At 49.7% G+C, this 13,375-nt stretch overlaps 1 protein-coding gene across 1 annotated transcript in view; it reads left to right on the forward strand.

Annotated features, from left to right (window-relative positions):
* NCKAP1L (NCK associated protein 1 like) overlaps positions 1 to 13,375 on the forward strand; it is a 46,509-nt gene that overhangs the window by 797 nt on the left and 32,337 nt on the right. Inside the window, exons 2-9 of the mRNA XM_002711038.6 lie at positions 433 to 543; positions 1,887 to 1,979; positions 9,670 to 9,726; positions 10,559 to 10,701; positions 11,865 to 11,955; positions 12,038 to 12,175; positions 12,684 to 12,732; positions 12,831 to 12,987. Of these exons, the coding sequence (XP_002711084.6) occupies positions 433 to 543; positions 1,887 to 1,979; positions 9,670 to 9,726; positions 10,559 to 10,701; positions 11,865 to 11,955; positions 12,038 to 12,175; positions 12,684 to 12,732; positions 12,831 to 12,987 (839 nt within the window). The remainder of the gene's footprint in view (positions 1 to 432; positions 544 to 1,886; positions 1,980 to 9,669; positions 9,727 to 10,558; positions 10,702 to 11,864; positions 11,956 to 12,037; positions 12,176 to 12,683; positions 12,733 to 12,830; positions 12,988 to 13,375) is intronic.

The following is a 13,375-nucleotide window of genomic DNA, read 5'->3' on the forward strand; positions in this document are numbered from 1 at the left end:
GCAGGCCTTTTGTGCATTTTGTAATAAGAGGAACCGTCAGGAACGTGGCTTCTCTGTCCCCACGTCACCTGCGAATGCTCTTTGGGATGAGATAATTGTACAATGCATTTAATTGTGACCCTGAGCCCCAGGCGTCTGCTTTTCTCACTCCTTCCGGCTTCAGCAGAGGGTGGGGAGACAGCTTCCCCTTTGTGCTGGGGCTGAGCAGACGCTGTGGTTTCGCCAGCAAGGCCGGGTGCCCGGGTTGCTCCTCAGCTCTCAGCTAATGGGCTTAGAGTCCTGGAAGTTGTCCCTGCCCCACTGGCATTGCTTTCAGAATGACTTCCCCGACGGCCTTTTCCTAAGAGAGGCCGGGATGGAACGGTGCAGGGCAGGGCTGTTTCCGAGCCGAGAGGAGAAGGAATGCAAACACCGTGTGGTTCGTCTCTGCAGACTTGTTCAGACCCCAAGTCCAAGCCGCCATTCTTACTGGAAAAGTCTATGGAATCTTCTCTCAAGTACATCAACAAGAAATTTCCCAACATAGACGTCCGCAACAGCACGGTGAGAGCAGGGGCCCCCCTTGTCTGCTTTCTCTGTTGTACCTCTGTGCTTGGTGGCTCAGATGCGCCCCTCATCACTGGCTCTCTTCACACTGCAGGGAGGGGTAGCCCTCTTTCAGCCCTCCTAGGTTATAGGGTTTTCTGTCTGGAGAATGCTAAGGTGTGAGGCTCCCAGGGGAAGCTGGGGCAAAGCGGTGCCCGGTTCTCCACTGCAGGATGCGGGAGTTCACCGTGCGCTCGCAGGGGAAGGCAGCTGGAGCAGCCCCGCGAGGTGGGGCACCTTCTTCTTGTTCCTGGTTCCCATTTCCCTGTCTTTTTTTTTTTTTTTTTTTTTTTTTTTTTTTTTTTTGACAGGCAGAGTGGACAGTGAGAGAGAGAGACAGAGAGAAAGGTCTTCCTTTGCCGTTGGTTCACCCTCCAATGGCCGCCGCTGCAGCCGGCGCACCGCGCTGATCCTGGCAGGAGCCAGGAGCCAGGTGCTTTTCCTGGTCTCCCATGGGGTGCAGGGCCCAAGCACCTGGGCCATCCTCCACTGCACTCCCTGGCCATAGCAGAGAGCTGGCCTGGAAGAGGGGCAACCGGGACAGAATCCGGCGCCCCAACCGGGACTAGAACCCGGTGTGCCGGCGCCGCAAGGTGGAGGATTAGCCTATTGAGCCACGGCGCCGGCTCTTCCCTGTCTTACAGTTAGGCATCCTGTGCGTTATCCCTGACTTCTCCCCTAGTAAATCTTAGCTCCTGAGGTCCAGGTTGTGGCATAGTGGGTTAAGCCACTGGCTGCAATGTTGGCATCCCATATGGGCACCGGTTTATGTCCCAGCTACCCTACTTCTGATCCACTCCCTGCTAATGCACCTGGGAAAAGCAGCAGAAGATGGCCAAAGTGCTTGGACCCCTGCCACACATAGAGGAGATGCAAATGAAGCTCCTGGCTCTTGGCTTCAGCCTGGCCCAGCCCTGGCCATTGCAGGGGAGTGCGCCAGTGGATGGAAGATCTCTCTCTCTCTCTCCCTCCCCCCCGGCTCCCTCCCTCCCTCTGTAACTCTGAAATACATCTTAAAAAAAGTTATTCCCGGATTATCAACCATCTTACCCGTACCATCTTCTCAATTTTGAGGCAAACGGCGAACCGAGCAGCTGAGGCGGCCTTGACCTTGGTCTCAGCCCTTCAGCCGGGGTCAGGGTCACACACAGCATCCTGCCCAGATGGCAAGTCTTCACGAGTCCCAGCACATTTCAACCCTCTTCCAGGACATTTTGGGGGCGGCCTGGCTCTTGAGTTCCTGTGACCAATCATCCTTTTACTTTGCATTTTTAATTTTGTTGTGTTTTTGCTTCTCTCAGCAACATCTGGGACCGGTTCATCGTGAAAAAGCGGAGATCATTAGGTTCCTCACCAACTACTACCAGTCGTTTGTGGATGTCATGGAGTTCCGGGTGAGCTCGCTTTGGTCCAGGCACCCCCACCCCCTTTCAGAGGCGCACCCTGCTTGAGTAGGTCTTGCTTTGTGTGCTTGAGCAAATGAGTGAGGTGCTGATGTGGAGAGAGATCCAAGTTGTAGTGTTAGATGATGCAAAGTGTAGCGTCGTAGATGTCATGCTTTTATTTTAGTGGATGCTTAAGCTTACACGCACACAGTGTTAGCATAGACAGAGGAAAGCTGTAGAATATCATACATCAAACTGTCAGCAGTAACCAGCTTTGGGCATGGATTATGACTTCCATCAAGCAATTTACTAAGCTCCCCTGTTTTCAATGTCATTGTGATAAAATGCGCAGTGATTGTTAAAGACATCTACAAGGTCATGTAACCATCTTTTCATGGGGCAAAACTGAAACTTTACACCCTTTCAATGATAATTTCCCCTGGCCACCACCCATCTACTTTTAGTTTCTCTGATCTTGACTACTCTAAATATCTCTTGTAAGTGGAACCGTAAAGTATTTGTCTTTTCTGTGACAGGCTTATTTCACCTAGCACAACGGCCTTAAAGTTCATCCTTGTTGCATAGTGCAAAATTTCCTTCCTCTTTAAGGCTGAATAGTATTCCTTTGTGTGGCTAAGCGGCATTTTGCTTATCCATTTATCTGTCAGTTGTGAATAATATGAGCATTGCTACTATGAATGGAGGTGTACAAATCTCTTTTTTTTTTTTAATTTTTTTTGACAGGCAGAGTGCACAGTGAGAGAGAGAGACAGAGAGAAAGGTCTTCCTTTGCTGTTAGTTCATCTCCCAGTGGCCGCTGTGGCCGGCGCACCGCACTGATCTGAAGCCAGGAGCCAGGTGCCTCTCCTGGTCTCCCATGGGGTGCAGGGCCCAAGCACTTGGGCCATCCTCCACTGCACTCCTGGGCTACAGCAGAGAGCTGGCCTGGAAGAAGGGCAACCGGGAAAGAATCCGGCGCCCCGACCGGGACTAGAACCCGGTGTGCCGGTGCCACAAGGCAGAGGATTAGCCTAGTGAGCCGCGGCGCCGGCCAAATATCTCTTTGCGAACCTGCTCTCAGTTCTGTGGCATATATACTCAGCAGTGGAAGTGCTAGATGGTATGATAATTCTATTTTTTAAAAGATTTGTTTATTTATTTGAAAGTCAGAGTTACACAGAGACAGAAGGAGAGGCAGAGAGGGAGAGAGGTCGGTCTTCCATCCGCTGGTTCACTCCCCAGTTGGTCGTAACAGCTGGAGCTGCACTGATCCAAAGCCAGGAGCCAGGAACTTCATCTAGGTCTCCCACATGGGTGCAGGGGCCCAAGGATTTGGGCCATCTTCCACTGCTTCCCAGGCCATTAGCAGAGAGCTGGATTGGAAGTGGAGCAGCCAGGACTCGAATTGGTGCCCATATGGGATGCTGGCACTGCAGGTGGTGGCTTTACCCTCTGTACCACAGTGCCAACCCCTCGATAACTCTATTTTGAACTTTTTGATGAACCACCACCCAGTTCTCCAAAGAGCATTTTACATTCTCACCAGTAGTGCACAAGGGCTATTTTTCCACATTCTTGCGAACATTTGTGATTTTCTGTTTTGATAGTAGCCTTCCCGCTGGGTGTGAGTTGTTATCTCTTGTAGCTTTGATTTGCGTTTTGCTAATGCTCAGTGGTGCTGAGTGTCTTTTTATGTGCTTATTAGCCATTTGTACATCTTCTGAACCATTTGTGTATTGTCTTTGGATAATGTGTGCTTTAAGTTCTTTGCCCATTTTTCAATTATTTTGTTATTGCTGAGTTTTAGACATTCTCTAAATAAGGCATATGTTTCTGTATTGAGTTAAAAAATGTCTAAAGTATTTTCCCCGAATATTTTATAACAAACCTGATGAAAAGTTCCAAGAGCAGTGCCCTGAGTATTATTTTGCTCTTGTTCTGCTGGATGCCATAATTGTTAGTGTTTTGTCATCTTTGCTAATCTCTGTTTTTGTTTCTAAGCCATTTGAGTTAGTTGGAGACATCATGACATTTCAGTCCCAAAATATTTTAGTGTACATCTGCTAAGAACAAGAATATTTTCTTACATAACCCTAATGTAATTATTGTGCTTAGGAAATGTACTTCAATGTTGCTGGCAAAAACATAGCCCATATTCATATTTCTCCAATTGTCTTGGGGATCATACATTAGATTTAGTTATGTCTCTGAAGTCTTCCTTTAATCTAGAGTAATTTCTGGCCTTTGTCTTTCATAACATTGACCTTTCTGAAGAGTCCAGGCTATGTACTTCTCAGAATATCTTTCTATTTGGATTTGTCTTATCGTTAATAGTTGTTGGTAGCAATACTACATGGGTGACATTTTATTTGGATTTTGGACAATGAGTATATACTATTTTTATTGACATAAAAATATAAAGCATTATTTAATACAATGTTTTTGAAAGCTAAATTAATATGGTAATACTTTAAAAATTTCACTTAGTTATTTTTATCTACTTGAAAGGCAGAAGGAGAGACTGGGAGAGAGAGGAAAATCTCCTGTCTACTGGTTCACTTACCAAATATCTGCGACAGCCAGGGCTGGACCAGCCTGAAGCCAGGAGCTAGGAATTCAGTCCAGGTCTCCCTCCTGTGTGCAGGGACCCAGCTATCCAAGACATCACCTGCTGCTCCCCAGGTTGCTCATTAGCAGGAAGCTGGGATACAGAACAGAGCCAGAACTTGAACTCAGATATGGGACTATCCTAACTGCTGTACGAAGTGTCCACTTCCAATGTATTAACTCCACTTCTAGAAATTTGTCTTTTTTTTTTTTTTTAATGTAATCTATTTATTTGAAGCATGGAGAGAGAGAGAGAGAGAGATCTTCCATCTGCTGGTTCACTCCCCAAATGGCGGCAACAGCCTGAAGCCAGGAGCCAGGAGCTTCTTCCATGTCTTCCATGTGGGAGTGGGGGGCCCAAGCACTTGGGCCATCTTCCACTGATTTCCCCGGGGCATTAGCAGGGAGCTGGATCGGAAGTAGAGCAGATGGGACTTGAACCCATGCCCCCTTATGGGATGCTGATGTCGTAAGCTGCTGCTTAACCTGCTGCACCACATCACAGGCCTCAGAAAGGGAAATAGGAACCCCAAAGTATGGTGTGCTGTGGAGTCAGTAGGCGCTGGGTCAGATGGACCTGGCTTCAGATCTCAGCCCTGCCACTTACGCGTTGTGTGACTTCAGACGAGGAAGGCTGGGGACATTAGATTTACCACGTGGGGTGTGGGTGAGAATTAAATGAGACAAGGCTTGGGAGGCATGCACCTCCGTGCTCAGCAGGTCTCACATTCTGGTCTTCTGAATGTCAGATCTGTATAGTGACATGATTTGTGTGAGTGGCTGGAAGTGAGCCTCATCAGCCGCTGTCCCCTGGAGACCCTAGGCAGCTGACTGGGGCTGTGGAAAGGCGCTCCTGGTAGTCGAGGCAGCCTGGACCTGCAGGGAGGTGGACAGGTCACCTAGCACACCGTGACCATCAGAGGCTCCGGGTTCAAATTCTGACACCGTCCCTTAATTGCTCTGTGATCGTGGGCGAGTTTCTTAGCTGTTCTAGCTTCTGTTTCCCCATCTGTTAATTCAGACAAAGCCTTGTTGGGAGAATACACTGCAGACATTTTTCTCTATACATTATAGCAAGTGTTGACACATGGATGCTCTTGTGTAACCAGCACGAGGTATGGAGAATTTCCGTCACTTCCCAGGTTCCCAGGTGCCTTTCCCTCCAGTCAATCCCGCCCTGCACTCTGGCCCCAGGCAGCAGCTGCTGATCTGCCTTCTACTGTAGACGTCTCTTTCTGAGGCTGAAATGAATGCAATTGTACGGCGCGTGTTCTTTTGTGCCTGGTTTCTGCCTCTCAGAGCAGTACGTAATGTCCACTGAGATTTACCCAGGTTGTTGCGCGGATCAGGGCTTCATTCTCATTTTTGTTGAAAACCATTGTGTAATTGATACGATTTGTTTAGCCATTTATCTGCTAATGGGCATTTAGGCTGTTTTTAGCTCTTGTCTGTTATCATGTGTAAGTTGCCATTGTTCAAGTGCAAATATTTGTGGGGATGTATTTTTCATCTCACTTGGGGGAATTATCCAGAAGTTGAATTGCCCAGTCATGTGGTAAGAACAAGTTTAAATTTTTTTTTTTTTGACAGGCAGAGTGGACAGTGAGAGAGAGAGACAGAGAGAAAGGTCTTCCTTTTGCCGTTGGTTCACCCTCCAATGGCCACCGTGGCCGGCACACCGCGCTGATCCGAAGGCAGGAGCCGGGTGTTCCTCCTGGTCTCCCATGGGGTGCAGGGCCCAAGGAGTTGGGCCATCCTCCACTGCACTCCCTGGCCACTGCAGAGAGCTGGCCTGGAAGAGGGGCAACCGGGACAGAATCCGGCGCTCTGACCGGGACTAGAACCCGGTGTGCCGGCGCCGCGGCTCAATAGGCTAATCCTCCGCCTATTGAGCCACGGCACCGGCTGAACAAGTTTAATTATTAAAAAGTTTATTTATTATTTGAAAGACAGGGAGAGGAGGGAGAGAGAGAGGGAGGGAGAGGGGGAGAGAGGGAGGGGGGAGAGAGAGAGAGAGGGAGAGGGAGGGAGAGAGGGAGAGGCAGACAGAGAGAGAGAGATTTTTCATCCCCTGGTTCATTCCCTCAATGCCCACAACAGCTAGAGTGGTCAAGTCAAAGCCAGCAGCCTTGGAACTCCAGCCCGGTCCCCTGCGTGGATAGTGTGATCTGAAGTACTCGAGCCATCATCTGCTGACTCCCGGGATGTACGTTAGCAGGAAGCAGGATTAGAAGTGGAGGAGGGTCTGCATATTGGGACTTTCATTTATTTTTTATTTAAGATTTATTTATTTATTTGAAAGGCAGAGTTATAGAGAGGCAGAGACAGAGAGAGAGGTCTTCCATCTGCTGGTTCACTCTCTAAATGGCCACAATGGCAGTGCTGCGCTGATCTGAAGCCAGGAGCCAGGAGCTTCTTCCGGGTCTCTCATGTGCATGCAGGGGACCAAGGACTTGTTCCATCTTCCACTGCTTTTCCAGGCCATAGCAGGGAGCTGGATTGGAAGTGGAGCATCCTAGACTCAAACAGGCGCCCATATGGGATGCCTGCACTGCAGACAGCACTTTACCCGCTATGTCACGGTGCCATCCTCTAATTTTTTTTTTTCCGAAAAGGAGCGCCGTTCACTCCCCAAAATGCTTGCAATAGACAGGCTGGGTCAGGCTGAAATTAGGAGTCAGGAATTGAACCTGTGTCTCCCATGGGGATGGCAGGACCCTAAGTGCTTGGATCATCACCGGCTGTCTTCCAGGGTGTGTATTAGCTGCACCAGAACTTGAACCCTGGCATTCTGATACACGATGCAGGTATCCTAAGCAGTGTCTTAACCACTGTGCCAAATGTACACTCTAATATATTTTAAAAGAATATATAGGGGCTGGTGCCGTGGCTCGCTTGGTTAATCCTTCACCTGCGGCACCGGCATCCCATATGGGTGCTGGGTGCTAGTCCTGGTTGCTCCTCTTCCAGTCCATCTCTCTGCTGTGGCCTGGGAAGGCAGTGGAGGATGGCCCAAGTGCTTGGGCCCCTGCATCCAATGGGAAACCAGGAGGAAAAACCTGGCTCCTGGCTTCAGATCAGCATAGCTCCGGCCATAGCGGCCATTTGAGGGGTGAACCAATGGAAGGAAGACCTTTCTCTCTGTCTCTCTCTCTTACCATCTAACTCTATCTGTCAAAAAAGAGAATATATATACATACATACATTTATATTTATATAGTATTTGAACAATTCTACTTTTGTAGAAATGAAAAGTACCAGGACTGGCGCTGTGGCATAGCAGGTAAAGCCACTGCCTGCAGTGCCGGCATCTGATATGGGCGCTGGTTCAAGTCCTGACTGCTCCACTTCCAATCTGGTTCTCTGCTACGGCCTGGAATAGCAGTGGAAGATGGCCCAAGTGCTTGGGCCCCTGCACCCACGTGGGAGGCCTAGAAGAAGCTCCTGGCTCCTGGTGCTAAACCAGGGGCTATTGTGGGACTGTCGAGAAGAATGAGTTAGTTCTCCACCAGATGGCTTTGAAGATGTTTGACCAGGTTGAGGGAGAAATTCAAAACGACAAGAAGGATATAAAATTATCTCAATTTTGTAACACACGCGATAAGCAAAGTCTCCCTTTTTCTTCTTCTCTGTCAGCAGAGGATTACATAAACTAAGGATGAGCACACCAGGCTGTGAGGGGGAATTTCCTGAGGGCTGGGGCAGGATGGAGAGCGGGTGCCCAGTGTGTGGGGGGAGTGTATTTATTTGGGTAGAATTGTGTGTGAAAAGAAAAATCCCCACCACTCTGGAACCCAGGTGGGGAATGCCTGGTCCAGCCCAGCCAAGGCGCCTCCAGGCAGGACTCAAAATGCAGTGAGTCTACAGCAGGCAAATTTTATTTATTTATTTATTTATTTATTTATTTGAAAGGCAGAGTTAACACAGAGAAAGAGGAGAGACAGAGACAGAGAGAGAGAGAGAGAGAGAGAGAGAGAGAGAGGTCTTCCATCCGCTTGTTCACTCAGCAATTGGCCCTAGTGGCCGGAGCTGTGCCGATCCGAAGCCAGGAACCAGGAGCTTCTTCCAGGTCTCCCATGCGGGTGTAGGGGTCTAAGGTGCTGGGCCATCCTCTACTGCTTTCCCAGGCCATAGCAGAGAGCTGGATCAGAAGTGGGGCAGCCGGGTCTTGAACCAGCACCCATATGGGATGCTGGCACTGCAGGTGGCAGCTTACCTGCTATGGCACAGCACCGGCCCCTAGAATGAGAGTTAAGTGAAATATAGACAAATTCGGCCGGCGCCGCAGCTCACTGAGCTAATCCTCCGCCTAGCGGCGCCCGCACACCGGGTTCTAGTCCCGGTCGGGACGCCGGATTCTGTCCCGGTTGCCCCTCTTCCAGGCCAGCTCTCTGCTGTGGCCAGGGAGTGCAGTGGAGGATGGCCCAAGTGCTTGGGCCCTGCACCCCATGGGAGACCAGGAAAAGCACCTGGCTCCTGGCTCCTGGCTCCTGCCATTGGATCAGCGCGGTGCGCTGGCCGCAGCGCGCCGGCTGCGGCGGCCATTGGAGGGTGAACCAACGGCAAAGGAAGACCTTTCTCTCTGTCTCTCTCTCTCACTGTCCACTCTGCCTGTCAAAAAATAATAAAAAAAGAAAAAAAAAAGAAATATAGACAAATTCCCTAGGCGGTAGTTGACACTTGGTAGTGGTCAGCAAATAGAAACCCGTGGGAAGCTGGGTCGTTCCTGCGTGTTGATGCTCTGCTCCTCAGAAAAGGAGATGGAATCCAGGAAGAGTGTACTTTGGGGTTTGTCCATAAAAATGGGTTTGACTCTTGGCATTTTTGAAACCACCTAGTAGACTCTCGACATTTTGTAGGCTTTCTTTTGTGGAGGAATGTGACCCACGGGTGATAAAGTTAGGGGAACGTGGGTATTTGGCAGAGTTGACTGACAGGGGCGCCAGGGGGTGGGACAGGAGGTGAGTGAGGAGGAGCCTCCTCCTGATTGACGATGCCACCCCTTGTGAGTGAGGCGGGTGTCCCCTCCCCTCGAGCTCGGGCGGCCTGCGCCACCTTCTCTTTACCCCTCCCCTCCCCCGTCTCCCCCCAGGACCACGTGTATGAGCTTCTCAACACCATTGATGCCTGCCAGTGCCGTTTTGACATTGTAAGATCCTTTATGATTCTCTTCTGCCATGGAATCGAGGAAGGGGCCAGGTCTGGGCTGGGTCTGGGTCGGGTTGGGTCGTGTGGGGCGAGACTAGAAGAATGCTGCTTCAGTTGTTGCTTCAAGGCTATAGTGTTTTTTTTTTTTTTTTTTAAATAAAAAGCACTGAGATTACAATGAATTTACATGTCAAGCAGAGCAGCAGTGCAATTAATACAAAAATTATACAAAACTCTTATTCTACCCTCTCCACCCCCAAAATGTTACCTTATTTCTTTGCCTCTTTGTATGTGGAGCTTCTTCTTCTTCTTTTTTTATTTTTTAAAGATTTATTTATTTATTTGAAAGGCAGAGTCACAGAGTTACACAGAGAGAGAAGGAGAGGCAGAGAGAGAGAGAGAGAGAGATCTTCATCTGCTGGTTCACTCCCCAGTTGGCTGCAATGGCTGGAGCTGAGCTGATCTGAAACCAGGAGCCAGGAGCTTCTTCCACATGGGTGCAGGGACCCAAAGACTTGGGCCATCTTCTACTGTTTTTCCAGGCCCTAGCAGAGAGCTGGATCGGAAGTGGAGCAGCCGGGACTTGAACCAGCGCGCATAAGGGAAACTGACGCTGCAGGCAGCGACTTTACCCGCTATGCCACAGTGCTGGTCCCTGTTGAGCTTCTTTTTTTAGCTTTGGACTTTTGTTCCAGTTTTCCTCCACATTTTCCGTCCCATCAGTTCCTACTTTTAAATGAGATCTATTCCGAGTCTGTTTGGAGTGGCTGGGGAGACAGGGAGCCGCCCGGGGCTGGCTGCTGTCCCTGCTGTCCTGTGTATTTCCCTTGTAGACTGTCAACTTTGACTTCACCCGGAGCTACCTGGACTTGATCGTCACGTACACCTCAGTTATTTTGCTTCTGTCACGGATTGAGGACCGACGGCTGCTCATCGGCATGTACAACTGTGCTCACGAGATGCTGCACGGGCACGGGTGAGTTAAAGGGTTGTGCTCTGGAGGCTGTCATGCACCTGCTCTGAGGTAGGGGGTGGACACCAAGGAGGTAGAGCTGTGACTTCCCATGTGACAGCCTGGAAGCTGTGTGATGAGCCAGCAAGGCCAGGTACACCTCGATGGGTAGAGAACTTTGGAATCACTCCTAGTGGATTACCCGTCTGCTTTATTTCTGATTTTTTTTTTTTTTAAATCCTGCACTGGCTTCCATTTTGCTTTTCAGATTATTGCAAAAGGCAAATAACTTCTTTTTGATATTTGTAGGGATAGTATGAGTGAGGTAAAGCCATTAGAAGCAAGTTATAATGTGAGCTAGGAGCTTCTTCTGGTCCCCAACGTGGGTACAGGGGCCCAAGGACGTGGGCCATCTTCTACTGCTTTCCCAGGCCATAGCAGAGAGCTGGATCGGAAGTAGAGCAGCTGGGATTCGAACTGGCACCCATATGGGATGCCTGCACTGAAGGCGGCAGCTTTACCTGCTATGCCACAGTGCCGGCCCCCCTCTCAGATATTTCACTTATGGACCATACAAAATGATCAAACTAAAAACTAGCGTGCTACAGAGTTAGTGAATTCGAGTGCTGCCTGTGGTTGCCTTGGCAGGGCTGGACTGAATGATTTTGTGGGCCTCACCCTGCCATGTTCCCCGCCTCCAGCTTAAGGGCTGAGGGACTGAAGATCAGAGGGATGCGAGTAGGCTGTGGCAAGTTGTTCTGTGTGGGAAATGCCTTCCCATGCATGTGTACACTGGCACCTCCGCAGGTTCCTTGCCCATGAGAGCTGAATATTTGCATTTGGGCTGTACAGAGATTTGGGTCCAGGCATGTTACCAGGTCTCCAGCTAGGCGGCACAAGCTTACAAAGTTCCTGGCATGTGTCCAACCCTAGTCTGGGAGCTTTTGAGAGAGAAAGGTTCTTGGACCTGCCCCAGATGGTGTGGTTCTGTCTCACTGTAGCTTAGTCCACCTGATGCTGCAGTGGAGGGGGGGGAGGTCCTGCCTCTGTGAGTCACTGCTTAATGTATTGTGAGAGATGGAGAGTACCAGCCTGAACCCCCATCTCTGTCCTATTTGCCATCATAGAAGCATCTCCACGGTGCTTCAGGCAGGGCCCCAACTCCTCTTTCCTCTGATTCCTTCTAGGGACCCCAGTTTTGCTCGCCTGGGTCAGATGGTCTTGGAGTACGACCATCCTCTGAAGAAGCTGACGGAAGAGTTTGGGCCTCACACAAAGGCAGGTTCCCAGAGAGAGTAGGGAGTCGCTCCAGCAGCGATCCACTGTGTCCAGGGTTGACAGCTTTTGCTTCTCCCTGCAGGCTGTGAGCGGAGCCCTCCTCTCTTTGCACTACCTCTTTGTCCGGAGGAACCACGGGGCGGAGCAGTGGCGCAGTGCCCAGCTCCTGAGTGTCATCAGCAGTCCCCCAGCCATGATTAACCCTGCTAACTCTGACACAGTGAGTTCCCTCTCCCTTCGCTCAGCCAGGCAGTGTCTCCAGAGGGCGCTTCTTTCAGAAAACGTCACCCCTAAGAATGCGTTAGCTCTCTTCTAGGGTGTGCAAAATCTAAGTCAGTCACTTCTTGTAGCTAAAAACCACAGTGGTGTTGGAGCTTTTGTTTGGACCAGGATTAGTAGTGTGCCTGCTCACAGAAGGAATCCAGTAGACATAGAAGAATGAATGGATGGATGAAACCAAATCATTAGGCATCAGTTAGCCCTGTAGGAATTTGAGTGTAAGGAGTAAATTCATCAAAGATTTTTTTTTGTTCAAGTACTGTTGGCCCCAAGTCTTTCCCTCAAAAAAACTTAGAGTCTAAGCCTGGAGGTTTCCCCTGTTGACTTATCAAAGTGCCATAATCAATTCAGCTAAATAAAAGTTGGTTTCACCACTCAGATTCTAGGCTGACTTTTCTTCTGTAGGGGAAGACTGGGTTACATAACTGCACGGTTGCCTCTTCTTACAGATGGCCTGTGAGTATCTGTCCATGGAAGTGATGGAGCGCTGGATTATAAGTAAGCCCTGTGGGGTCGGGCGGTGGAGGAGGTAGGGGCGGGTCATGCAGGGGGCAAGTTCTAAAAGTCTTCTTCTGCATGGTTTTACCTCCCTACAGTTGGCTTTCTTCTCTGCCACGGGTGCCTCAACTCCAACAGCGAGTGCCAGAAGCTCTGGAAGCTGTGTCTGCAGGGCTCCCTGTACATCACCCTCATCCGGGACGACGTGCTGCAGGTGCACAAGGTCACCGAGGACCTGTTTAGCAGTATGAAAGGGTGAGAGAAACCTGCCTCCTTGGTGCAGTAGGTCAGTCTCAGAAGCCCAAGGCCCTGGTTTCCTTTTGGGATTCTTTTTAGCTCCTTCCTGCACCCTTCTCAATTTCCATGTGTGTTTCCTGGGCAGGGTGGTAAGGATCAATTTCTAACTAGCGAAGAAATGTTTATTACATCTCCACCACTTGCTAGGTGCTTCGCTGGGTTTTAGGGATACAATAATTAATAAGATAGCACCAAAGTTAAGAGAGTGGACTCTGTCTGGGTTTGAATTCAAGCCCTACCACTTACTAGCTGTGTGACCTTGGGCAAGTTACACAACCTCTCCATGCCATTTCCTCAGTTTCCCCACCTGAGAAATGTGGGTAACGGTAGTGACCTGCCTATGAAC

This window comes from Oryctolagus cuniculus, chromosome 11 (assembly GCF_051225735.1).
Source record: "Oryctolagus cuniculus isolate XC-2025 breed Fujian yellow rabbit chromosome 11, ASM5122573v1, whole genome shotgun sequence".
Classification (NCBI taxonomy): domain Eukaryota; kingdom Metazoa; phylum Chordata; class Mammalia; order Lagomorpha; family Leporidae; genus Oryctolagus; species Oryctolagus cuniculus.